Genomic DNA, 24,031 nt, shown 5'->3' with positions numbered 1-24,031 from the left:
GCCTTTAGACTGGATATTAGGAAGCATTTCTTTCCAGAAGGGGTTGTTGGGCGTTGGAATGGGCTGCCCGGGGAGGTGGTGGAGTCCCCATCCCTGGAGGGATTGAAGAGTAGGGTCGACATAGCGCTGAGGGATCTGGTGTAGTTGGGATCTGTCAGTGCTAGGTTAACGGTTGGACTAGATGATCTTTAAGGTCCTTTCCAACCTAGACGATTCTGTGATTCTGTGTGCTTTGGGGAGCTGGGTATGGGGTACGTGGCTCTCTGCGTCCCCCCCCAAGCTAAGTAGCTGCTTGCACATAGCTCTCCCCGTGTCATAAGCTTGCATACACATTTTGCTCAATTTACAGCCCTGAATGAGCCCTTTACGTGTGGGTTTGAAAAGGAAAGAGGTGTTTACACCGCAGGGTGCTGAGGGGCCAGTAACGCACTTTGAACTAGAAACTGCCTGAGAGCAGCGCTGACCTGAGCCGGTCCGGCAGCAAAGGGCTGAATCAAAGCCGTGGGGTGTGCCGGGCTGGAGGCATGAAATTCCCTCCCTTCCCTTTGCTGCACCGGCTAAATACACTGGGATTTCCAGGGCTGGGAGCCGGCAGGAGTCATCCCCAGGCACTGTTTGTTTTCCGAGGGGATAAGGTGCAGCCGTCGGGGAGGCTGAGCCCTGCCCTACCCCTGCCAGTGCCAGGAGAGTTGGAACAGCCCATCACTGGGTGTGAGATTAGGAAAGGTGTGTGCTAATTAATTGGAGCGCTGGGCTGCCCCTCGGCTGGAGCCGCCCGCGTGGATGCGGTGGCGGAGAGCGCGTCCCCTCCCCGCGGCACCCCGGCACCGCTCGCCCCGGCACCGCTCGCCCCGGCGCCTCGCCCCGCTCCTATGTCACAGCTCGACGCGACGGCATGAAGAAATCCTCATATTCAGGTGAGCAAGCGGCTGCCCCGCTGCCTCTCTCCTCTCGCCTCTCTTCCTTCGTGTCTGCACTGGGAAATGAAAAAGGTGATAAAACCCCCAAAAGTACAACTGGTACAAACCCTTCTCCCTCCAAGACGCTCTAATGGAGCGAGCAGCTGTTTCACTGTGTATAAACAAGCCCCGTTGATCAGTGGAAAAGGCTTAAAAAGCAAAACAAATCCGGGGAGGCAGCTTGTTCCAGGCAAAACTCAGCGTTGGTGGCATGGAGCTTGTTATTCAGAAGGCACCTGTGCCAGCACGGGGTGAGCTCCAGTGCTGAGAGGCAGCTTGAGATTGAAACAGGACAGTGGCATTGTGTGGGACACCAGCTGCCTTTGGGGCTGGAGGGGTTCCCAAATTAGGGGTGGAAGAGCCAGGATCCCCTAAGGCTGTGGGACTCTCCCTGTGTCACATCTTGGCTTTTCTGGTCATGCCCCGTGGGGCGAGGGCTTTGTGCCCTCTGCTCACACCGGCTCCTTCCTCCCCAGCTAACACGGGAACCAGCAACCATGACTGATGAAATTTCTCTGAGCTTTCTGTGAAATCCTGCCAGCGGTCCCAAGAAGTGTCTGGTGCATCTCCTGGTAGGACACATCTCCTACAAGAAGTCCACTGCTCACCCTGTAAAACTCGGATGCCTCTGACAGCTCCTCCAGGTGCCGGACTTTGCTCTGCAGCTGATTTCTGCTCAGCTCCAGCTACCAGCCCATGACCCTGTGCTCTGTAAGCCCAGTTCTGCCCTGGCTTCGCCCTGGCCGCTGCAGGGACACAGTGTCATCGTGCTGGCCTCTTCCAAATGTCCTGAGTCACGGGTCTGGCTGCACTGCAGGGGTGTTGGGGGCAGCTGCCACGCTGCGAGTCACTCGAGCTGAGCCACGTCACTGCCAGCTGGACTCTGCCTGAACTCATAAGTTACAGGAGCTGGGGTTTGTCTTCACTCAGAAAATTCCGTGTGATGCTGCTGCCTGTTTGTTGTTAAAATTAATTAGTAACGTTTCTCTCTTGCACATTTCTCTTCTCTCATTAGTGTCACTAAATGGACTGACAGGAAGGTTTTATTAGGGCTTGTATGCTGGGAACCTGAGAAAGCCTAAGCATGATTATTAGCATGTTGTAATGAATTAAAGTGGATATTAATGGTTGTGCATTGTGTGTAGGGAAACCTGTTATTTGTACAGGCCTCCTGAGGTGCAGACGGTGGCTAAAGCAGCCCTGGAGCAGGCAGGAGCAGTGCATGAACAGGTCTGGGGATAACTGGCTGTCATAAGAAAAAGCTGACAGTACTGTGTGACCTGATATTATGACTTCTTGCATATAAGGCCAAGTGGTCCTTAATTGCTTTGCTTGCTTTGGGTTGATTGTGCTGGAGTGGAGCTGTGGCACTGCAAAGCCCCTGATGCGACTGATGTGTCTCTGGTGGTCAGTGTCCAAATCCACCTTTTCACTTGGTGTTGCACCTGAGGTTAGTTGACATCTGGTCAGTACCTTTAATTCAAGGACTGCAGTTGTATTTTGGAAACACTGTTTGCTTTGAGATTTCGCTTGATATGGTGCAGCTATTTAAGGGAAAAGAACGGAAGAATTAAACTATAGCCAGGATATACTACATTGAAGCAACAGCATAACTGCACTATGACCACCACTAATCTTACAAAGAGCACAGGCAGCTCTTCTGAGCAGCTCTTGTTTGCATGTTGCAAAGGCTTCGCTTTCAGCCTTGCAGCTCCTGGCCGTGCTGTGCTGTGCTGGGGCCTTGCCTCTTGCTGATTCATCGGGCAGAAAGGCTCTCGATGAATCACTCACCGCGCTGGGGAGGCTGCCTTTGGAGAGCTGCCACCTCTGTGCAGGGCAGAGCCAGCCCTCCTTGTCCCATAAATCTGGTGGGTTTACAAATGGGGGAACAGGGATGGTAAATTGCTCTCGGGAATTTCACTGGGAATCCAGATTGCTCTCCAAGACACGAGTAAGGTGTGGAGAGTGCTGCAGAGCTGCTGAGCTTTCTACTGCCAGAGAAACTGGTGAGGTGACAAAGGGACTTCTCAGCCGCAAAGACTGCACTTCCCAAGCATGTTGCTGACAGCCCCTGACAGACTGAAAACGCAGTTCTTGGCTGAGAAACTCCTGCAAATGATGACAAAAGGAAACAATAAGCATCTTCTAAACACTTTTTGAGGTTAGGGAGCATCCCTTGCTGGCTTTGTTTGCCCCTCTCTGGTATATTCTGGATCTGTTCTGTGGACCGGGTCCCACTGGAGGATCTTGCTTGACTTCACAGAGCTGAAGCTCCAGCTCTGTCCTCCTCTGTGAACACAGCAATGCTGCTGTAGTGCTCTCCTGTCAGCAGGCTGCTCCCCACCGCAGGCAAGATTTACCTTTTCTGAAGTACTTCAGGGCAAATCATTCCCCGTCTGCTATGACTTCTGAGCACATGCCATGTAGGTGTGGTTGGGATAAAGAGTTTGCCTTTGGATGCTTTACCTCTTACCAGCAGAGAGAGGCTCAGACCTTTGTGCCGTAGCCGTGGGCACGTGTGGCTCAGCCTGGTAGTGGTTGGTTTTTTTTTTTTTGGAACTTCCTGGCAGCAGTGATAGGACGAGGGGAGAGGGTGAAAAGGGGATTTTACGTGGTGAGTTAAAAATGAGCAATAACTGCTATTGAAGCCAGCTCTTACATGTTTGCTTTAGGGAAGTCTATTTTTTCAGATGCTTAAGGCAGGGAGAGTTTTTTCTGAGATGTTTTACTTGTCCTGGAATACTATTTTTTTAAGGATTTTTTGATTCTCATTTTCCGTTACTCAAGCCCAATTGCATCGCCAGAGAAGCAATAGACAGGATTTGTGATAAATGACATGATGATTTTTAGGTTCAAGGATGGTGCAAATTGTTTTGGCCAAGGACTGTTTGCAGTTTCAGGTTTATGTAAGATGTTGCTGTGCACTGAAATAAGAGTTGTCCTAATTACAGTACCTCCATGGTGGTTATGTGTGACCCACCCTTACCTAAACTGTGGACTCCTAATTTATTGCTTGGGCACCTTGGGGAGAAATAACTCCTCATGTATGAGCTAAGGCTATAGGAAAAACTGCGGGAGTAACAGAGCTGTGATTGATCCTCACATTAGGATTTGGGAACAATTTTCCTCCCATATTGCGACTCACAAAATGATTCCCTATAAAACACAGACAATAGAATATAAGTCCAATTGGAGTGTTGTTGGTGTTATCTAGACTGGGAGGCTTTGGGGAAAGGGCTCTGTCCTCTGATGGGTTTGTTTATAGTGTCCCATGATCCCCTCCTGTCCTTGGTGCCGACACCACGCGGTGTCCTGCAGATGCTGAACACTTGCAGCTCTGGTCCAAGGCAGCAGCAGTTACAGGTGTTGGGGGCAAGTTGGGCTTGTACCCTGCCAAAGGGCTCCGGTTCGAGCTCCGGTATGTGCAACCAGTGAAGAAGAAAGGCAAGTGAGCTCTTGCTGGGGTTGAGCAAGAGCTGCATTGTGCAGTTGTGATAGCACAGGAACGTGCACTGCAGCAAGAGCTCATCGGGTAGGTAAATGAAGGAGTTTGTCCAAGTGCAGTAAAGAAGCGATGGGTAGACTTGGCCCACCCCTAAAAACGCATCAATGGCTGCAGCTGGACGGGCGCTGCCTGTTGTGGGGGCCTTGGTACCTCTCTGGCTGCAGCCGCTCTTCTGAGACAGTCTGGAAAAACTGAGACTGACTCTTTTTCAGGCTGATATGGCACGAGAGGCCCAGTACAATTCCTGAAATGGCTTTTAACTTCACTGTCATAAAAGTTGCTGGGTGGGGCAGAGATGACCCAGTGTTTGCAGAGCCCCATTGTTCTCTCCTGAACCGGACCCCATCTCCTGTCAGCTAACTGGCATTGTGTTTGTCTAAGCCATGGAAAAATGAACAGAGTTGTTCAGACTGATTTTTTTTTTTTTTTTTTTAAATTTAGTTCACTGGCCAAACTACAGTGTCAAGGAAAAAATATTGCTGGGATCCAACAAAAACATTCATTTAATTTTAGATTGTCATTTTGAACAGAAATTCAAAATAGTTTGTTTTGAAATATATAAAAATTAAAAAAGCCATTTTTTTCAGCTCAAACCCACAGCTAGCTCTTACTTCCCAAAACCCGTATTGCAGGGCCAACAAACTATCATTTAAAAAAATGATTGTATTGAGGATTTACAATCAACCACAAGAAGCTGGATCCTCAGTCTATAGCTGTTGAAACCTATTGCTCAGAACCTGAATTCAGTGCAAGGAATGCCTCCACCAGCTCAGAGGGATGAACCACCCATTGCCCCATTTCCACCTGTTATCTCTATGTGAAACAGCCCTGCCTGTGCTTGATGCGCTGAAGCATGTCTGTGGTGTCTCTGTTGCACGTAAGTGTTTAGCCGCTGTGGATCAAGAGCAAAACACTTTGCAGTTTTGCAGTAACGAACTCGTTGATGAAGAGGCACAGCAGTCACTGACACTGCTGCCTAGTGCTTGTGCGAATAGATGGTGTAGTAAGTAAATGCATCAGCCTTCAGGAAGGCTTCTGCAGAATAGCAGGAGCAGAAAAACTGCCAGGGTTTCTGCTTCATCCTGTGTCCTCACCGCTTGGTGGGACAGAGCTACCCCTGGAGCCACAGGTGGTGGAGCAGCGGCCCGCAAATCCCAGCATGCTGGTTATTGAGCTGGTGTTTGTGTCTCTCTGCTTTTAATAAAGGCAAAAGTTTCTGTGCTGGGTTGTCGTCTGGCTTACAATGACTCCTATCTCTCGCCTTGCTCGCAGGATGCCATTTCTGCTCTTCTGCTGCCACATCCCTGACTTCTTCCTCTTCCAGGACTCTGCACTTGAGCCGAGCCGTGAAGCCTGGCCTGGGCTTCTTTCCTTTCCTTTCAGGGGCAGAGCAGAGCGGAAGCATTTGTAAAGCCAGTGCGAGTGTGGAGGATGTGAAGGGGAAGGAAAAGTGTTCAGAGAGAGGTTTGGAGCCCAGGAGTCGGGGGGTGAGGAGGAATGGTGGTGCTGGCAGTGCCCTCATGGGGTGAACTGCCCCAGGAACACTGGCCCCTAGCCTGAGGCAGTGGAAGTTTTGCACGAAGTGGTTTTGCGTTGACATTGTGATACCTTGTGTTACTGAAGTAGTGGGAAGGAAAATAACAAAGACTACAAATGAACTTGTTTCTTGATAATCCAAGAATAACAAGAGGCTGGTGTACAGACAAAGGGCTTGCGTCTTATTTTCAGGATGCTGAAAGCTCTGCAGGTTGTCTTGGCCAGCTGCATGGATGAGCTGCGTTATTTGGATCCATGTGAAAGCTGGTTGATACCAAATACCATGGCCCCCGTCCTTGCTTTAAACCCTTGAAGAACAGAGAGAACAGACACGATGCAGTCCCTGCATGGCAAACATTTGCTCACTGTTCCAGAGAACCACATCTCTGACTAGTCCATGACTCACGCTCACACTTTCCAAACAGTGGTCAGCAGCTGTGGTGCCTGCTCACAATTGCACATTCTGCCCGGTGGGTTTTCTTCCCCAACGCTGTTCGTTTATGTTTTTTACCACTCCCATCTATCACATCACACTGTTCCCTGCTCCATCCCTGCCTGAGTCACTTCCCCATCGCTGCATGCACAGTTGGACGTGGCCTTTAATGTTCCTGCTGGCTGCTGCCCCTGGTTTGTTGTTTGAGCATCATTTCCCTGAGCGCTCTGGGGGATGCAGGGTGAAAATATGAGTGTTCTTCCCTCTCCAAACCTCCAAATTTCTTGATGACTGGTGTATGATGGGTGGCAGAGGCAAAGGCAGTGTGAGCAGGGCAGTGTTGCAGACCGTGCTCCCAAGCCAACGCCATGGCTGAGAGGCAGCGTTGCCCAGGTCTGCACAGTGTGGTTAACAGCTTAAAACCTTTAACAGTTCTTTTTATTACTTTTAAAATGAAAAAGTTGTATGCTTTAGAGAATTAGATTTCTCATGTGTCTGTCCTCTCTTGTAGTAGTAAAACCTGTAATTTTCTTAGAGTGCTACAAATTGGAGTCTAAGTTGGACAAAAGCACCCTGATCCTCGGACAGACCGTTCTCAGCTGCCTTCAGGGCCTCACCGTCTCCTTCTGTGGCTTAGCAGATATCATGAGTTGTTGATGGCAGCTGGCATCAGTCCTGGCAAACTTACCTCTGCGCTTCCTTGCTGCAAAAAATGAGGTGGGACCGTGAGATCTCCAATCAAAAAGAACAATTGTTATATTTGACTCGCATGCTGACAGAATATATTGCCATAAACGTCAACACAATCTGCTGTCACATGTTTCTGATGGTTTGTGATGATTGATGTAATCTTGTTATGAAAAAATTCTCCTATAACAGTGTCACGCTGTGCTGGGGTGGCAGGATCAGCGTGATGGGTTTGGTTGGGTGCTCCTCAGTTGCCAGATTTGGCTGACGTGTGCAGGCAGTGGTAGAGCTCAGCTTCAGGTAGCAAAACATCCCAACATCTGTTAGGAAATAGTTTGAAGAAGCAAGGGAATTCGGCCTGTGGAGAAAGCCAAATAAGAAACCGCAACATGTAGACATGTGCAGAAAATAACAAAAAGCCATGTGGGACCCAACAGGGTGATTATCTGCTTCCCCAAAACACCAATCATCTTCCCGTGCCCACCTGGGGTGAGCAAGAAGTGGTGCCATGTGGAACAGGGGAATGTTGCTGCAGAGAATAACTCCCTGCCTGCTCACTGCTTGCAGGGCAATCCCTCCCAAAAGCAGTGCTGCTGCTTGCCAGATAGCGAGTGGGGCTAACCTGTCCCCTCTTAGACAAGAGATGTCTTGGGTTTTGCAGCATAAGGTGGTACCAAATCCAAGGCAAAGTCTGTGGAAGAGGAGAGCACTTTGTATCACAGTGATTTGTGAAGATTTAACCTGTTGGATAGATGTGCAAAGTCTCTGCTTGCTTTTTGTAAGCTCCCTGGTGCCACACAGGAGAGGGTGGGATCCACCTGTCCCTAGGGGTGATGCTATCTGGCCATGCCAGTGTGTTTAACAACACACCACGGAGTTTCTCTTCCTGCCCGGTGTCCTCAGGAAGAGCAGCCCTGGCTGTGCAGCCCTCGTTCCCCATGGAAATCGCATGCTGCAAGCAGTGGTGCGGTGGGAGAGAGGCAGCACAGTCACTGGTGAGTCAGCCTGTTCCCACACTGGCCTGCAGTGGCTTACCAGTGACAGAGACAGCTCAAAGCACCCTTTAAAGGGTTTATGTTTGAGATGGTGGGTTCACAGCTGCCTGGGAAGCTGGTTCCTCTGTGTAACTCATTGTTCAGGTGATAGCACAGGCTTGCAAAGGCCTTTCTTGCAGCTGCTATCAGATGGGGCAGTCGGTCCATCGCTGCAGAAGCCCGAAAGAGAAGCCTGGCTTTGTGCTTGTAAAGCAGCTTTCACTGCCATGTGCACAAAATAGCCTCTCGCAGGGCTCAGTGGGATTCAGACATCTCTAGAGCAGAGGACAGCATCAGTGTGGGATGGCACCAGGAGGATGGGAGAGGAAAATTTTTGTCAGTGCTGCTACATTTGTGAAAACAGCTGGCTGTGCTGGGCAGAAGGGGACTCATTGTGAAGTTCTTGCGCAAGCTTTACAGTGATCATTGCCCTACAGCAGTCTGAAGCACAATACAAGTTATCTTCATGACCTGAACTTTTAATTTCAGGTAGGGCAGGCTCAAATCTGATGCTCAGAACATGTAACTGTCCCTCCATTTCCCTCAAACACTGTGCTGCCTTTGAGGCTCCCAAGTCGAGCAGATGGAAGTTGAACTGGAGGGACGATTGCAAGCTGGAACTAGCAGCAAAAGGGTTTTTTAATTTTTTTTTTTCCTTTGTCCATGCCAGATGAGTATTATTTACAGGAAACACTTTGTGCAGCTCTGAGATTTGTTTAGAGAAGGAGTGTAGTGGGAGGAGACAGCTAAAGGCATAATGGAAATTAAAAAGGTCATGGTAATGTTCAAGAAAGTCCATAATTTCCTGGTGTGGGAGTATTGCTATTCTGGGGACTGAGGGAATAATGGAGCTTGGGCTCTGTTTCCCAGGGGACAGAGGGCTTGCCGAGGAACCAGCTCCTTTTGGGAAGAGCTCAGCACCCAACAGCTGTCCCCAGGGACTTGTGGAGCTAATCCCAAAGCAGCTGCTGGGAACACAGAGGGTCCCTGACACTCAGACGTTCCCTCAGCTCCTCCGCAGTCACGTCCCGTTGCAGGCTGTGGTGGTGACGCCAGGGAAACTCTGAGCTCACATACTTGGGGAGCAAGTTGGAGTCCTGATCCTCAAGAGCAGCCCCTGGGTGCAAGTTTGCTTTGTTTTTGATGTTATCAAGGGAAATGGGGATTGCCTATAGCTTTATATAATGGACAGAATAAACAAAGGAAACAAGGACAAGATGCCCTCAGCAATTACTGCTGAGAGCTGTTGTTGAATGACTCAGTGGCTGAGTTGTAAGTGCCTGGACACGTACAAATAAAAGTTGCTGAGAAGAATAACAGATCTTGGCGTGTTACGAGTCAGGACAAAGGACTTGCACATGATAGACCATGGGAGGTGGCAGGGGTTTGTTCGAGTGAGTTTAAAGTTGATGAAAAGCTGTGAGTTAAGGAGGCTGGAGGCTTAGTTTCACTGGCAGGAAAGGTACAGCTCTGGGCTGCAGAAGAGCAAGCGTTGCCCACCGACTCGGCTGGTGGGGAGCTCCCAGCCTGCCCACGTCTGTGACTGGGCAGCGTCGGCCACCAGCACTCTACAACTGCTTTGCTCTCCTAATATTCAATTTCCGTCTTGCATTCAATGTGACTTTCAATTAATTTTTAAATTAAAAGCAATGTGTATCTATCAGTAGGAATGAGGATGAAACATAATTCATTGCCTGCACAGAATTTAATTTGAAGCACTGAAAGTTGATGATGTTGCCCATCCAGTCCTGAAATGCTGTAATCCTCCTTGTCCTCTGCTTTGCTTTGGGGTAGGTTTCCAACCTCGCTCATTTTCAGTATTCTAGTGATAAAAAGAATCATGTGTGCTGTATTGCTTTTATCTAAGGTCAGTTGCTAGAAGCACCGGGAAATCCTTAAATTCAGACCTTTACGTGCTCTTGCAGCCTTGTCTGCCACACGAAGGGTTTTTCCTTCCTTTGGTGTCCTGCCTTCGCGTGTTTGAGAGCATGTTTTATCGAATTGGGCATAATACTGAGAAATGTGAGTTTGAATTGTGCCCAAGCTGTACCAAAACCACCACATCCTACCATGGGATTTCAAATGCCTCTTTTTTTAATATTTTTTTTTTAGCAGATAGGATATGACTCTCAGAGCTGTTGAGTATTTACTGAACAGTTCAGACTCAGACAGCCTGAAGGACTAACATTACTATAGCTAATTGCCCTTTGAGGTTAATTGTCATTCAGCTACATCTGCATCTGTAAATGCTTTCCCAAATTGCTGTACTGACAAGTGAGATGCTTCAGTTGGGAGTCCCACATCTGAGCACGGAAAGGCTGTTGGTGCTGCGGGTTGTCAGGGGATGTCGTGGCTTGGGTGGTCCCTCCCGTCCTGCTTGGCAGCTGCAGTGCAAGGCTGTGATTTATTTCCTGGAGTGGGTTTTTGTCAGATAAACCTCCCAACAGTGATGTGAAATAATCTGACAGCTGATTCCTGCAGTTAATGTTGGGAGTGATGAGTTAATGTTGGGAAGGATGAGCTCAGCCCTTGCAAGATTGATCCATCTGTGGAGGTTTCAAACCTGCCTCCGTGGCAGAGCTGCTCTGCTCCATGTGCTCCTTCACGGACCAGCCGCTCTCTAGGAAATCAGCATCAGGCCATCAGTGTTTTAAAATACATGTCAGGCTTTTCGGACAGTGTATGTGGTGGGGAGAGAGGAGGAGGATGTCTGTGGCTGCAGGGGTTTTTTTGTGTGTGTTTTTTTGAGATCATCGTGGGAAAAGTAAAAGCCCTGTGCTTGAGCCATGGTGGAGAGGGAATAGTAGAAAGTTGTTTCATAATATGTGTCTGGATTAATGTTCAGATCTTACTGAGCCTTTTATGTCCTTTGGGCTGTGAATATAAGTATGGGAGCCCCTGGGAATGGATATAAGCCAGAAAAGCCTCCCATGTCAATGTACTGGGTGCCTATTATTGCAGGCATCTGCATTAACCCTTTTATAGACTGCTGCTGTTCCATGGCAAACAGGTTGTGGGCTGCTCTTGGCAGAGTTTGTGGCACAGAAGAAGGGTTAGTGGCTCCGGACACTGGAAGCAAGAGCTGGAAGGTTGGTCCAGGGCATAGTCACACAGCCCCTGGCGAGCTAGGAGCAAAACTTGACCTTAGTCCTGGGTAAAATTAAACAGTGTCCTCATTCCTAGCCCTGTGGAGATACTTCTGTGTCCAGAGCCCCTGCATCTGATGGACAGATTGCTACTGAGAGGCATAGCAGGGGTGAGAGGTGTTTCCTGCAGGTCAGGTGTACACAGGAGTGTGGGTCAGTGGATGGGAAAACAGAAGCTGTGCTGGCAGAGCACCTACACCAGTGGAGACTGATGGGGGAAGACCAGTACAGGAATGTGGAGATGCAGGAGCAAGGGCTGGGCGTGGAAGGGCGGGAGGGGAGGATGCAGACCCAGCGCACAGCCCAGCCCGCAGTGCCTCTGGGCCTGGGGAGGGAGCAGAGATGCAATGAAGGAAGCGGCTTCACTGATGAACTGAGCATGTTTCCTCCTCATATACCCCAGGAGATATTTTGAGCATTTCTGCAGCTCTCTTCCAACGTGCACTGAAGGTGGGGAAGATGGGGACGGGAGGCGAACCAGGTTCCACGTGCTTCTGGGCCAATGCTCTGGGGTAGGAAGAGTAGAAAGTGTTAAATCTTGTCAGGATGCAAGAGAAAACATCAAGACAGGAAACAGTTTCTTCAGAGAGGTATATGCTAGGAGGAATTGGAATAGCCACAAGTCGTACTGGGGCATACTGGGAGGGATGCTGAAAGAGAGCTGCGATAGCCTCTGAGAAGGTAAAAGCCATACAAGTAACCCTTGAATTATTTTACAATTGCATTTTTTTGTTATAAATATTGTTATAAATAGTCTGATGAGGTGGTATGAATTCTCATGGCTACAGGAAGAAATTGTATTGATTATTTCCACTCTGTGAACACTTCACAGCGAGGTTGAACATCTGTGTTGGAATTTACCTTTCCCATGAATAGCACGGGAGCCATAAACAGTTTGTAGCCTTGTCTTCAGAGCTTCCCTTGTATAATCACAGCACAGGTAGAGGGCACAGGGCTCTCTTTGAACTTGTCAGACAGACCCCAGGCCCCTATGTGTGGGAACTGTGCCTTCTTTAGCACACCTTAGTATATGTGGAGTTATAACTTCTCAGCTGGATAGCAGAAATGACAACCACAGGGGAAAAAAACCACACTTGTTTCTTAGGTCAGGAGCATTCAGGACCAGAAGTTGCATATCCTTTTTAAATCTACATCGTTTGTTGCAAACGGTGTCACTGGATGGAGAACAGTGGGTCAGAAAAGGAGAAGACATGGTGTTAAAAACACTCATCTTGTGCTCGGTATGGCTATAAACTCTGACTGCATATGGAGAGTAGGCTGCTCAGATACCCTGCTGATGAGTTGTGACTTTTCTCCTTCCTCCTCACCACCTCCTCTCTGCTGACTGTGGGCTGTCAGGGCTGCCCAAGTGAGCACCAAGGCAGCTGCTTTACCCAGGACTGTTCCATGCTCTCCTGCTTTCTGTCTGGAGATGACCTTGTTTGAATTTCTAAGAGATCACGAAGCTTGCCAGGGTGGATTTGTTTGCATTTCTCTTTAAGCAAATACCTGGTTGTCACGTGGAGCTGGAGCAGGTGGTGTGCAAGCACCTTGTCCTATTCCAAGGTACTCACAGTTTCAAGGCAAAATCGTGGCTTATTAACACAGCCTGGAGGACCTCCTGTTAACCCTGTTGAGTGGAGGATGCCTGCGTGTTTCCACGAGGCTGTGTTGCTCCCTCGGCACTCCCAGGGCTGTGGGGCTGGGGCAGGCTGAAGCAGTCAGCTGTGCAGATCTGATGGGAGCAGTCTGCTAGCTGCAAGGCTGGCCATGTGTGGTCACAAGGCTGGCCATGCATGGCCAGGTTTTCTGGCTTTTTTCATGTAGCCGATCTGTCCTGATGTCTTACACGGGAGGAAAACTTAAGGGCAGGGTAGAACCCCAGACAGACAAGATGGTTAAGTGCAAACTCTTGAACCAGGGCTGCTCTACCTGGCACCTGGTGGCTTTTCACATTGAGGATCCAGTGCACAGCGTTAAAGGCTCGAATTCTCATCTACTATGAGGTGAACTTCCCCTGGGGCTGAGCCTGGATGCTGCTGGCCCTCTCATTTACGCAGCTCTGACAGTCTGCCCTCCACACCTCCATTTGCAGTCAGCTCCATCCCACCTTCCTGCAAGCACCTGCCTGGAGTACTTGTCACCCTGAGCTATTTCTGTAGTTGATAAAATCTGGCGATTCAGCCCACGTAGGATATGAATCTTTCATAGGAACCTCCTGCAGCCACTCACTTGAGAGAGTCTAGTGTATAGATTAGACCTTTGCACTGGTCCTTGCTGCCTCACATTGCATCTTACTTGGGTTTTTGTTCATTGTCCATTTCCAGTGTATCAGGATTAATTTGAATTCTAATATTCTCCAGCATACTAGCTTCATCCCCCTTGGGATCATCTTCATCTTTCATAACCTCTCTATTTTCCATTTCTGATGGTTAATGAATGATGTATCCTTAGGTCAAAACACAGCTGGGAGATCAGGCTTTGTATTAAAAACTTCTTTGGAGTAGTCCCTCAGAACGCCCTGGAAGCATCCAAGCCCTGTTGTCTGTAGATTATGGGCAAAATAAGACTATAAACCAAGTAGAGACCTCTGCTTTGGGGATTTAACAGCCTCCTCTGCTTTTCAAACCATGTAATCATAATCTTTTCAAGATTAAACAGTTTCAGCTGTGGGTTGGTTTTTTTTTTTTGAATTTCACTTTCTTACAGAATAACTCAATGGTGACAGATGTCCAAAAGCCCTGGAGGTCAGTGCTTTCTTTACACACAGGAAACAAGGGGTGACAGTTCCCTCTGGAGAGGGACATGGCTGTTTCTCACTTCTCCTGGAGCATGGGTCTACCTGGCAGTGACCTCGCTCTGTGCTTGTATCTCCAGGGCAGAACCCTACAGAGGGGCTTCAGGCTCCTCCAAGTGATGCGCTTTGTGAATAAACGTGGCCTTTCCTCCTGTGTCCCCAAAGCCTTCCCAAGTGTCCATGGGAAATTCTCTGTGAAAGACATATGCTTATGCCACTTCATTGCTGAGGAAACTGAGCTGCAGATAAACAAGCTGCTTCAGTTTGTGTGGCCAGGTTGGGGCATAATCAGATATCCTGACTCCTGCTCCTTGTCTAATGACTGTGCAGATAACCAAAGTGCTTCCTATTCCTGTAAGTGTCTTCAGTCTTACAGACATTGAACTTAAAACGAGGAGAGAGCTAATATCCTGTATTACAGGGGACTGAGGCCTGGGAAAAAACAAGGTGAAATTTAATTTTGCCTAAATTGAGCCATCTAAAAGCATCAGAGCTGGTCCCTGCAGCCTCTCTCCAGCCAGGGGCTGTCAGATGAATCACTCTATCTTCTACCTTCATCTCAGGATGGGGGTGACTCACCAGCTGCAGAGCCTGTCTCCTCTGACTATGGAGGGTGTCTGGGGCTCCTGGGCAGATGATTAATATGCAAACGCTCAGGCCAGTGCTGCCCTGAGGCTCCCAGGTGTCTGTGGCAGAGCAGGAAGTCAAACCCAGGGCTTTGGATGGTTATGAGCCTAAGTAGTGGGCATCCTTCCTTCACAGACACTAAAGCACATGGCCACCAGCTTGCAGCAGTGCAGCGAGTCACTGCTTGATGTACCAGCAGTTAAAGAAAGGCCAGCATCCCGCTGTGCAGCTGGGGCTCTTCTCCCTGGCCTGCTGAGGACACAGCTGGTTGAGGAACAGCTGGGTCATGCTAAGGATAGGGACCAGTACAAATCCGATGTCTCAGAAATGGTAAATACATTTAGTCTGTACCAGTGAACATTCTCCTCTGGCTCCAAAACTGCTCCACAAAGAGGTGCTTTCGTGGAGAGGAAGAGGAGTGCCAGCAGGAAGCTTGCTGAGACAACACAGAAACATTTTCTACCAGTGATCTCAGCCTCTGGAGATAAGGCTGGAATTTTGACACCCCCCAGAGCATCCTCCCTTGGCCCCTTGTCGATCCCACAGCTCTGGACAGAGGAGGGAGGTTCCTGCCTGGGCAATGCTTCCGCAGGGATACAAAGGATCGGGGCAGGTTTGGGCTAGAAGGACATGGCAGCGCCATGGATCCCTCTAGACAAGAGGTGTTGGAGCCCTCTGACTGCAAAAGATGCCATTTGTGAGAGGTCAACTTGTGTAATAAACTCTTGACAGTGGTGTAGATGTCATCAGAAGCGACCCAAGCCTCCAGACAGAGAAAAACCTTTCAGGTTTGGCTGGCAGCGGCCTGGGCATGCACCGTGGCAGGTTGCACACAGCGTGGTTCCTTACTTATCGCACAAGGTGCGAGTCCCTAAGCTTCACCACGTTGGGAATCCTCTCTCACGCTGCTGCTTTAGCACAGCACAAGGTCTCAGTGGTGCCGGGGTTGGTGCATGGAGGCTTGGGTTACTCAGTAGTTGCAGGCTAAGCTTCCCAGGGAGAAGCCATGCCAGCACAAAGCAGATCTCAGTCCTCTGCATATGTGTGTATTTGTTACAGGAATAGCAGAAATCGCCTTTTTTGTTGTGAGGATTTTCATAGTGGAGGCTGAACATTTGTATTGTTGGGGTGAGTGACTCGAGGGAGGGGTTCTGGATTGGGCCCTGACCTCTGCTGCCTGGCTCCGTTACCCTGAGCGTGCCATGTTCCACGTACAATGCTGCCTTTCAGCCACTCCTACAGAATAGGCTCTGTGTCTCCTTGTGTGAGCCCTCTTTTAAGAGAGAAAAGCTTCCTTAGAGGCTGCAGGCAGTGCTCCACGACTTGAAATGGTTTTCACCTGTGCCAGGAGTGATTTCACTCTGCCTTTTGCCAGGGATGAGCTGTTTGGTGGTGCCAGGTGCTTCACCTTTCCCTTTCTGGCAGCTGGAGAAACCCATTAGAGGGATGAGTTGCATTGGGACTGCTTGGTACCTGGGGAGAAGAGTGTGTAATCATGGAGTAGGATCACGTAGAGGTGGTTCCTACAGCTGGGGTTTGTTTAAGTGAACTTATTCTTAATTTTCCTGCTGTCCCTCTGTAGAGCTGACTGTTGGAGAGCATGGCTTGGCAGAAAGGTAGGTGTCGAGCCTAGAATTGTTTTGTCCCATACAAAGATTTAAAAGGATAAGTTGATAAGATATTGGCACTTATGTATTGATTCTACATCTTGTTTTTAAATTAATTTAGTGCTTTTGTGCTGGGTACCTTACTGCTCTGATGTGTAGTAGGACACAACAGATGTATTCTGGGGCTCAGCATGGGCAATGGGTACTTCTGAGAACCTAGTCCTCCATTAAATGCCTCTAAATGCTTCATATGAGGGAGAGGGCGAGCTCACAGGAAAATTAATCTCAGCATTGACTGCAGACCACTCAGAGATACAGCCTTAAGCTGATCGTGTAGCTGACTTTGGGACTGTGGGCATCTGATTTGGAGGTAGAAGAGAGAACTGTAAGTGCAGCATCTCTGAAGAGATGGAGTTATACTACAGTTTGTAAAGGCACTTATGCAAACTCTAGAGTAAGCTGATTTGCAACATTAGGCTCTCAGATATGTCCTAAAAATTGTCTGAAGTTCTATTCCAATTTCCCTGCTGCAGTTTCTATTAAATATAATTGTAAGATACAAGGAAAAACATTCAAAGAATGTTCCCAGCTTATGAAACTGGATTGCCTTGGATACTTTTGGGGCAGACTTGATAGGAGAAAGCCCTCAATTGTCTGGGTCCAGGACTTCATTGTAGTCTCAAATTGTAACTTCCCTTCTTCCCTGATGTTTAAGGACAACAGACATTATTTCAGTAATCTATAGATTCATTCTTTAAAATACAGCTAAAATGTAAAAACATTAAATAATATATCCCTCCTGCTCCTATAAGTAGGGCAAGTGTTTGACACCTCATTTCACAGGCAGAGAAAAGGATATATGGAGGAGGAAATTTATGTGCAGTGGGTTGTGGTAGAGCTGTGATGGCAGCTGAGTGGTTCCTGACTCCTCTGTCTGCAAACAGCTTTGCCCTGCAGTCGAGCTGGTCCTCCCTGGCCACCCACTTCAGCATCTTCCTGGGGCAGGTTAGCCTGGAATGAGCAGAGAATCAAGCTGCGACTGGAGCTGGGGTTAAAGGTAAATGTTAGAATGTGGATGTCTGATGTCCCAAGGGAACAGCTGCAATTGTGAGCTTAAATGTCTTGAGTAGGGCTACCCGGGGAGCCGGTGTCTGAAGCACGGCTTGGATCTTGGGCTTTCTGACTTTCAGGCAATTCTGTGTAATATCGTAGTATCACAGGGCTCCTACCAAAGCAATCCAGATTTATCGTTGTGTGACACATGACCGCAAAGTGTGTGTGTGTGTTCAGGCTGCTGCTACCCTAGGGATGCTTGGGTGAAAGGGCTCCAGTAGCGTTTGTAGCCCAGAGAGTATTTGTGTGGATGTGCGACACAGAGAGAAAAGTGACCATTGGCCGTTTGGCCTTAATGCTTTTCCAAGATTACCTGTTCTCAATCAAGTGGCCAGACAGTTTGTGAATCTTGACCTTGTGTAATCGTCTGAGTTTCTGGCTAGGGAGGGAATGGGATTTAGTGACCATGGTCCCTTGGCTGCTGCTTTACCTGTGGCTGGTTCCTTTGGATGTTACGTGGCTGCAGTGGAGCATCTCTCGTACTGCATGGAGGAAAAGGGCACTTTGTCACAAGTCTGCAGTGAGACTTGGACTTGCATGTTAGCATCTAAGTAAAATCCTTGGCTGAGTTATTCCCTTTGCAGTGTCTTCAGAGTCAGTCGCTGATCTCAAAACCAAAGGCTGCCCCTTGTCTTCTCCAGCTGTGCATGAGGAGTTGCTCACTAAGGCTGGGAAGTCCAAGGCAGCCAGGTCTGCCCTGGGTGTCCTGTTAGCTACAGGCACTGGCACGCCTCAGCCAAACAGCCTGGTGGGTCATCTTCTTGGGTCACCCAGGCTCAGGAGAACCCTTAACCTCTGCCCTTTGTCGTCTGCAGCCCTTTGGCTAGTGAGCTGCTGCCTCTTTGTTCTCAGCTTTTCTCCCTTTATACACCCCCATCCCTCTCTGGGAAAAATCAACATTTGCCTTTCAGAGCCTGGCAAACAGAAGGGGTCTGTATTACATCCTGATGGCAGCCCCAGGCTTGCAGGGCCCCGATGATAAATCCAGCAATGTTTGTTGCGGGGGGACCCTCTGAAACTCAAGGTTGGGAGTTCTGTGTGTCTGAAACAAGAGCAGGGAAGCAGTGAGCAGTCACTGAGCAAATGCTGTGGCTGAACAATAAAATTTGGATTGCATTGAGGTTACAAGAAAGGCAGCAAGAAATTGATTTAAAATCTAAATAAGGTTTGTTTTATTTCTTTTAATCTGAAGTAACATTGCTGCTTAGTGTGATAAAGTTGTGCGTAGTGTCAGCCTGCAGCAGAGAGCCAGATGCTGGGCTGGGAAGTTTGCACCAGGAGTTCTGTGTGGTCAGAGCCAGAGCGTTACGGGCCTGCGGGGAGTGGGGAGGAGAGCCGCGGGGTAGCTTGGGAGTATTTGATCCATATGGAAACACCACATTGCAGTTTTAAAATTCCTTTCCCCTCCTTCAAATCTGACAGTGGTTTTCTCCAACTAATCCATGGCCATTGCCGGATGAACCTGAGAAAGTTAGGTGCACTCATGCATCTGGATGCTGTAAATGTTTAGGGGTTTTTGGAAAGCAAAGGATGAGCAGTGATCATTTGTTTTGTTCTTTGTTTGCATAGTGCTCTGTGTGCTAAGCCATATTCCTTGTCTATTCAGGCTCCTGGGGACTCTTGTGCTATTAATGTTAATCATTAACTAACACATTTCTAGCTTGATGAAGCTCTTGTGGCAGCTGATTAATGTAAGAATTTGATTATTTCCTTCTTTGAGCAAGGCTGCAGCTTGGATGAGTTCAGATGTCTTCCGTCCTTCCCATCTCTGCCAGGATGCTCCGGGTTCTGCAGAAACAAATGGGACCAGATCCATGCTGCTATCGCAGTGGCTTTGCTAGCTCTGTGACGTTTTCTTGCAAAACGCCCTCGTTTAGCAAAAATGTCACAAGAACACTGTTTGTTATAGTTCTTGGGTCCTGCTTCTCTCGCTTGGATTTCAGAAGCTAAGGAGTGTGAGCAAATGAGGAGCGTGGTGAAGACAGGATAAATTTAGGGGGACAAGATCTCTTTGGAAATCTGGATAGCTTCAACAGTGAACTGGAAGCGATTTTAGACTTGACAGTAGTTACCAGGTCCATTCCCAGTCAGTATAGCTTCACAAAAACAGTTTTTTGTTCCTTTATAAATCCTTTTCCCTTCCCTCCTGCTGCTAAGTAAAAGAATCGCATAAACCAGCAAAACTGACAATACATACAAAAGACCCATTTTTCCAGTCTCTTCCAATTTGTGTGGATACTTTCATTATAAACACGCATTTGTACAAGTCATCTGATGTGTCAGTGTGGTGACGTGGCATCCCTTCTGCTGCCCGGCCAGATTACCGAAACACTCTAACCAGAAGGATCACAGATGATGACTAACATACTTTTTCATATGAAAAACTGCTTGTGCTAATTTTTTTTTGTGCTTTCATGATTGTCCAGCATATCTCTGAATGACTATCAGCTGTGAGGAATTTGTGGGCAGTAAAGAACCGATGATCACAAAGAGCGGTGAAATGATCTTGTTAGTTCTATCAAGTGAATATCTGAGGATTGAGTTTGCTCACCTCAGAATGAACGTGTGGGGAAGAGTCTCTGTGCTGTTTGAAGGCCATTTTAACTATTGAGCAACTTGCCAAAGCACTAGGGGTAACTCTGACATTTTAATCTTGACATTGAGATTGAATGTCACTGAAAAGCCAAGACTTAATTCAAGCATGAGCTTGAATTCATGATAACTGGATAAAAATGTGTGGTGTGGGTTTTGCAGGTCAGTCGAGGCAATTTTCTGGTCTTGAGCTCTATGGATGCATCAACTGATTTCCTGAGAATACTGCAGTTTAATTTGAGTTAAAATTTTGAATCAAAGCCTGAACTTCAGCCAAGGTTAAAGTTCTGGGTCCCCTGTCATTTTCTACCACCATGTGCAAGACTGGTCCTTCTACCTAACTTAGCCCTTTGATGTGGCCAGGAGCTCTGGACAGGCCACTGCTGGGCTTGGGGGAAGCTTTCCTAGCGCTGGAAAAATTGAGGCTTAATTCTTGCTGCCTCTTATCATTAGCACAAGCTTTTGGAGTGTTTTTTTAGGGTTAGAATGTTTGGCACCTGCCAGCAGTATAACGATGTGGTAGGAATATATGCATCTTGCTAATGCCAATTTCCCTGTGGTTTCCTTGAGGGTTATCTGTAATCCAGCCTCAAGCTGGGTTCTTTCGATGTGTGAACTTATGGCTCCACTTGTGTTAATAATGCTGTGCTGATTAGCAGTGTTGTCTGGCCCCAGCCTGATGATACCCAGCTCCCACATAAGTGAAATGGTTGGTGGTGTTTTAGGCTATATGGTCTACACTAGGGTATCGACCTAGACACGTACAGCTTGTTGATGCACCCATGTGGTGGTAGCTGTGTTGGAGAAGGTAGTGGTCTGCTCCTGAGTCTGTAATCAGTGCCTCTTGGGAACAGCATCCCTCCATTCCACCAGCATCCCTCCATCCCAATGAAAGCTCAGTTTGGTGCCAGAGATATTTGATCCAGAATGAAACCATGTACATGGGTTGAAGGTTTTCTTTCTAGCTGTGCTCAGCTTCTTTGTACAGAGTCTCTATTACACAGAATCTGGAAAAGTGTCTTTTATTCGTTGGGGCATGTTTCTGATTAGTGCTGGAAATGAACATGGATTTTTTCCTTTTTTTTTTTTTTTAACATATTCCTTTTGAGGTTAATGTTGCAAGTGGATTTCAAGTTAATGGAAGCGAAGCTGTAATTGTGTGGTTCATTGGACTCAGGCTTGAAGCAACAGAGATTCTTCTTCCTCTGCTACTCTGCAAACAGATGTCTCTCCCTTACAGTCCCCAGCTCCCCCAGAGCCCCTCTGTCCCCAGCTGTCTCCAGTGACACCCACAGATCCATGTGCAGGGCTCTACCTCTGAAGGTGATGATGTCCTGTGTCATCGTTAAAACTGCAGCTCAATCTTCAGCAGCTGGTCTGGTATGTTGGAGAAGCCACTGAGTTGGTGGTTGTGCAGTGTGGATCAAAGCACGTATGAGTTATCCTGTTAACAGCTCCAGGTCTCGTTACTGGTGAAGTCTTCTCCAGCCACTTTAGATAAGGAGCTTTTAGAGCTTGTTTATGTGAAGCAGGATGAAATACAGTTGCCGGTGAAGGCGGTTCTCTTGCCTGCTGCCTGTATAGTGCCTGTGAAGGAGGTAAAACGAGATAGATTTCACACCCTGTATGGTCCTAAGAGTGTTGTGATGGATACGCACATCCTAAAAGGGAGCAAAGAACCCAGCAGTCTGCACTGGTACCTGTGCCAGCTCTGCATCTGCTGCAGAGCAAAGTGACGTCCTTGCTGTCATCTTACATCCTCCCTGGCTGACAGCGGGGTGGCTTCAGGAGACAACAAAGGGCAGGATGGATTAGAGGAGGTGGGGCTGGGCACCTCTGCAGTGCACCGGCTGGTGCAGATCCTGCCCTGGAGGGAGCCAACTCTAAATGTCGGCCTTTTAAAAACTGCTGGTGTTGTGTAGGTGCTGTAGACACCTCCGAAGTGTTGTTCTGCTGAGGGGTCTCCCACCACCCCACTGCCAAAGTTGGTGAAGTCTAGGGATGGGTCCCTGGGATGGATCCCTGACTTGGCCCAGACCTGTACACCCCAGGAGAGAGCTCTGGGGAGCCGGGAGTATGGAAGTGTCCATAGGAGGAATCTGGTCTTGGTCTGGTCTTGGATGGAGACATCTCCAGTGCTGTCTGGACACCCTGCTGCATTTGTGCTGGGTGAAGAAGGAAGCTGAATTATCTGATCTCAGGCCCACTGGTAAATAGATTTAACAGAAGCAAGGGTCATGCTGGCTGCTCAGATCAGCTGGTGCCGCTTTGCTGACTGCAGCACAGTGTGGGATGTCTCCTGCTAGTTTTGGCCCATCCCTTTCCTACACGACCTTTGTTTGGTTTGGGTTCTTTTGTTTGTTTGTTTTTTGTTTTTACTGGACTGTGTAGAGAGAGCAAGTTCCTGGGTTACATCCTCCATTGTTTGTCTTCACTCTGTGGTTTCTATTGAAAATGGAAATCGGTCATTTTTTCTTTTGATTTTTACATCGTATGAGTGCAGTGGTGTGGAACACTTACCGTGAGGGGAAAATAAATCTCAAGTGGCCTGTCTTATTACTATTACATACATCCATATAAAGTTTGGGGTGTATCATGCAAAAACTCTGACGTGTTTTGGAGAATGTACATGTTGACCGTATTGGAGGTGAACATCTCTGGCTGTTCCCTTGTTACCTCGAGGTCCAGGTTCAGCAGAGTCAGCTAGAAAAGTCCCACTGTAGCAAGGACAGTTTCTCCAGACAGGCTGGATTCAGTCTTGGTGCTGCCCTGCACCATGTCTGCATCAGGGCAAGTATCTATAAGATGCTTCCGTTTCAATACTGGAATGCTTTACATCTATGGTGTGTTATATCAGCAGCTGCAAGAAGGATAAAATAGTAGAACATTTGGTCCAATAGTTTCTGGAGGGAGTGATTTAAACGTGAGCCTGGCTGGGATATCGCTTGTGCTGACACAACCCAGTTGGAGTGATTCTTGGCTTCAGCAGTTGTGAAGGAGACCCCAGTGAAGCCCCGTGTCCTTCGGTGCTGCTGCCTTTCTGCTGTGCCATGTGGTTCCAGCCTGTGGATCTGGAGGGAATTAGTCGTTGATTATAAAAAGTGAAAAAATATTGCTCAGTCAGTGAGCCAAGGTGAGGTTAAGCTCTGCAAATGTTATAACTTTGTCCTGCTGCGGCATATCCGCTGGGTTGAATGAACTGTTCTTGGATTGACTGATTTTAACTGTTGGACTCTTCCATTTTGAAGTCATTCTGCCAGGGATGTGGGGAAGCATTCCTAATTTCAGCTAAATAAAGCATATTTCATTATGTTTCTTAGTCCAGTGCGCTACAATGAATTTATAGCATGGCTTGAGGGCATTTGAACTCCGTTAAGAGGGAAGACTCATAGACACTGTGTCTGGGGTGGAAACCTTTGATTTTCATTTCACAGCCCCACGGCCCAAACTCGGGGCTCAGCCTGCTGCTTCCACACTATAAATAGAGGTAACCCCAGAACACGCTCGGCACGCCGATGCTCTCCGGTCCTGCCCACACTGCCGGCTTCCTGGCAGTGTGTTCAGAGCAGCATATTTTTAGCTGTTGCTTTCTCTTTTTTTTTTTTTTTTGTTTTGTTTTTGACAGATCTTCTCCTCTTGTCTTGCCAGGCTGCCAGCTTTCCCTGCTGTTTATCTGCTTTCCAGGATTGTGTCTGGATCCTCCCTCAGTGGAGGGGCGGTGGGACATCACAGATAGCAGGCTTGGCTTGAACTCCACAGTGCTCCTTCCTCTTTCCAGATTTGCTGTTAAGGCATGGGACAGCCTCTATGAATTTCTTGTTTGTGCCTTATTTTCCCTTTTGTTGAAAGGGGATTAACAGCATTACTATATATTATTAATGTTGTTAACAGGGATTGAAGCAACAGCTGTCAGAAGAACTTCCTTCTAATGCTGTCTCCAATACAGAGCAGATCAATTCAGCTTGTCCACCTCTGGGTTTACCTATTTTAAAAGG

General features: G+C 48.0%; 1 protein-coding gene across 1 annotated transcript in view; it reads left to right on the top strand.

Annotated features, from left to right (window-relative positions):
• Positions 1-815: 815 nt before the first annotated feature.
• The window catches only part of SEPTIN9 (septin 9), a 144,815-nt gene continuing 121,599 nt past the window's right edge, over positions 816-24,031 (top strand). The window contains exon 1 of the mRNA XM_074846940.1: positions 816-917. Within this exon, the coding sequence (XP_074703041.1) occupies positions 896-917 (22 nt within the window). The 5' untranslated portion in view covers positions 816-895. The remainder of the gene's footprint in view (positions 918-24,031) is intronic.

Source organism: Strix aluco, chromosome 21, assembly GCF_031877795.1.
Source record: "Strix aluco isolate bStrAlu1 chromosome 21, bStrAlu1.hap1, whole genome shotgun sequence".
NCBI classification, from domain to species: domain Eukaryota; kingdom Metazoa; phylum Chordata; class Aves; order Strigiformes; family Strigidae; genus Strix; species Strix aluco.
The sequence above is the reverse complement of the archived record's forward strand: the minus strand, read 5'-3'. Positions and strand labels throughout refer to the sequence as shown.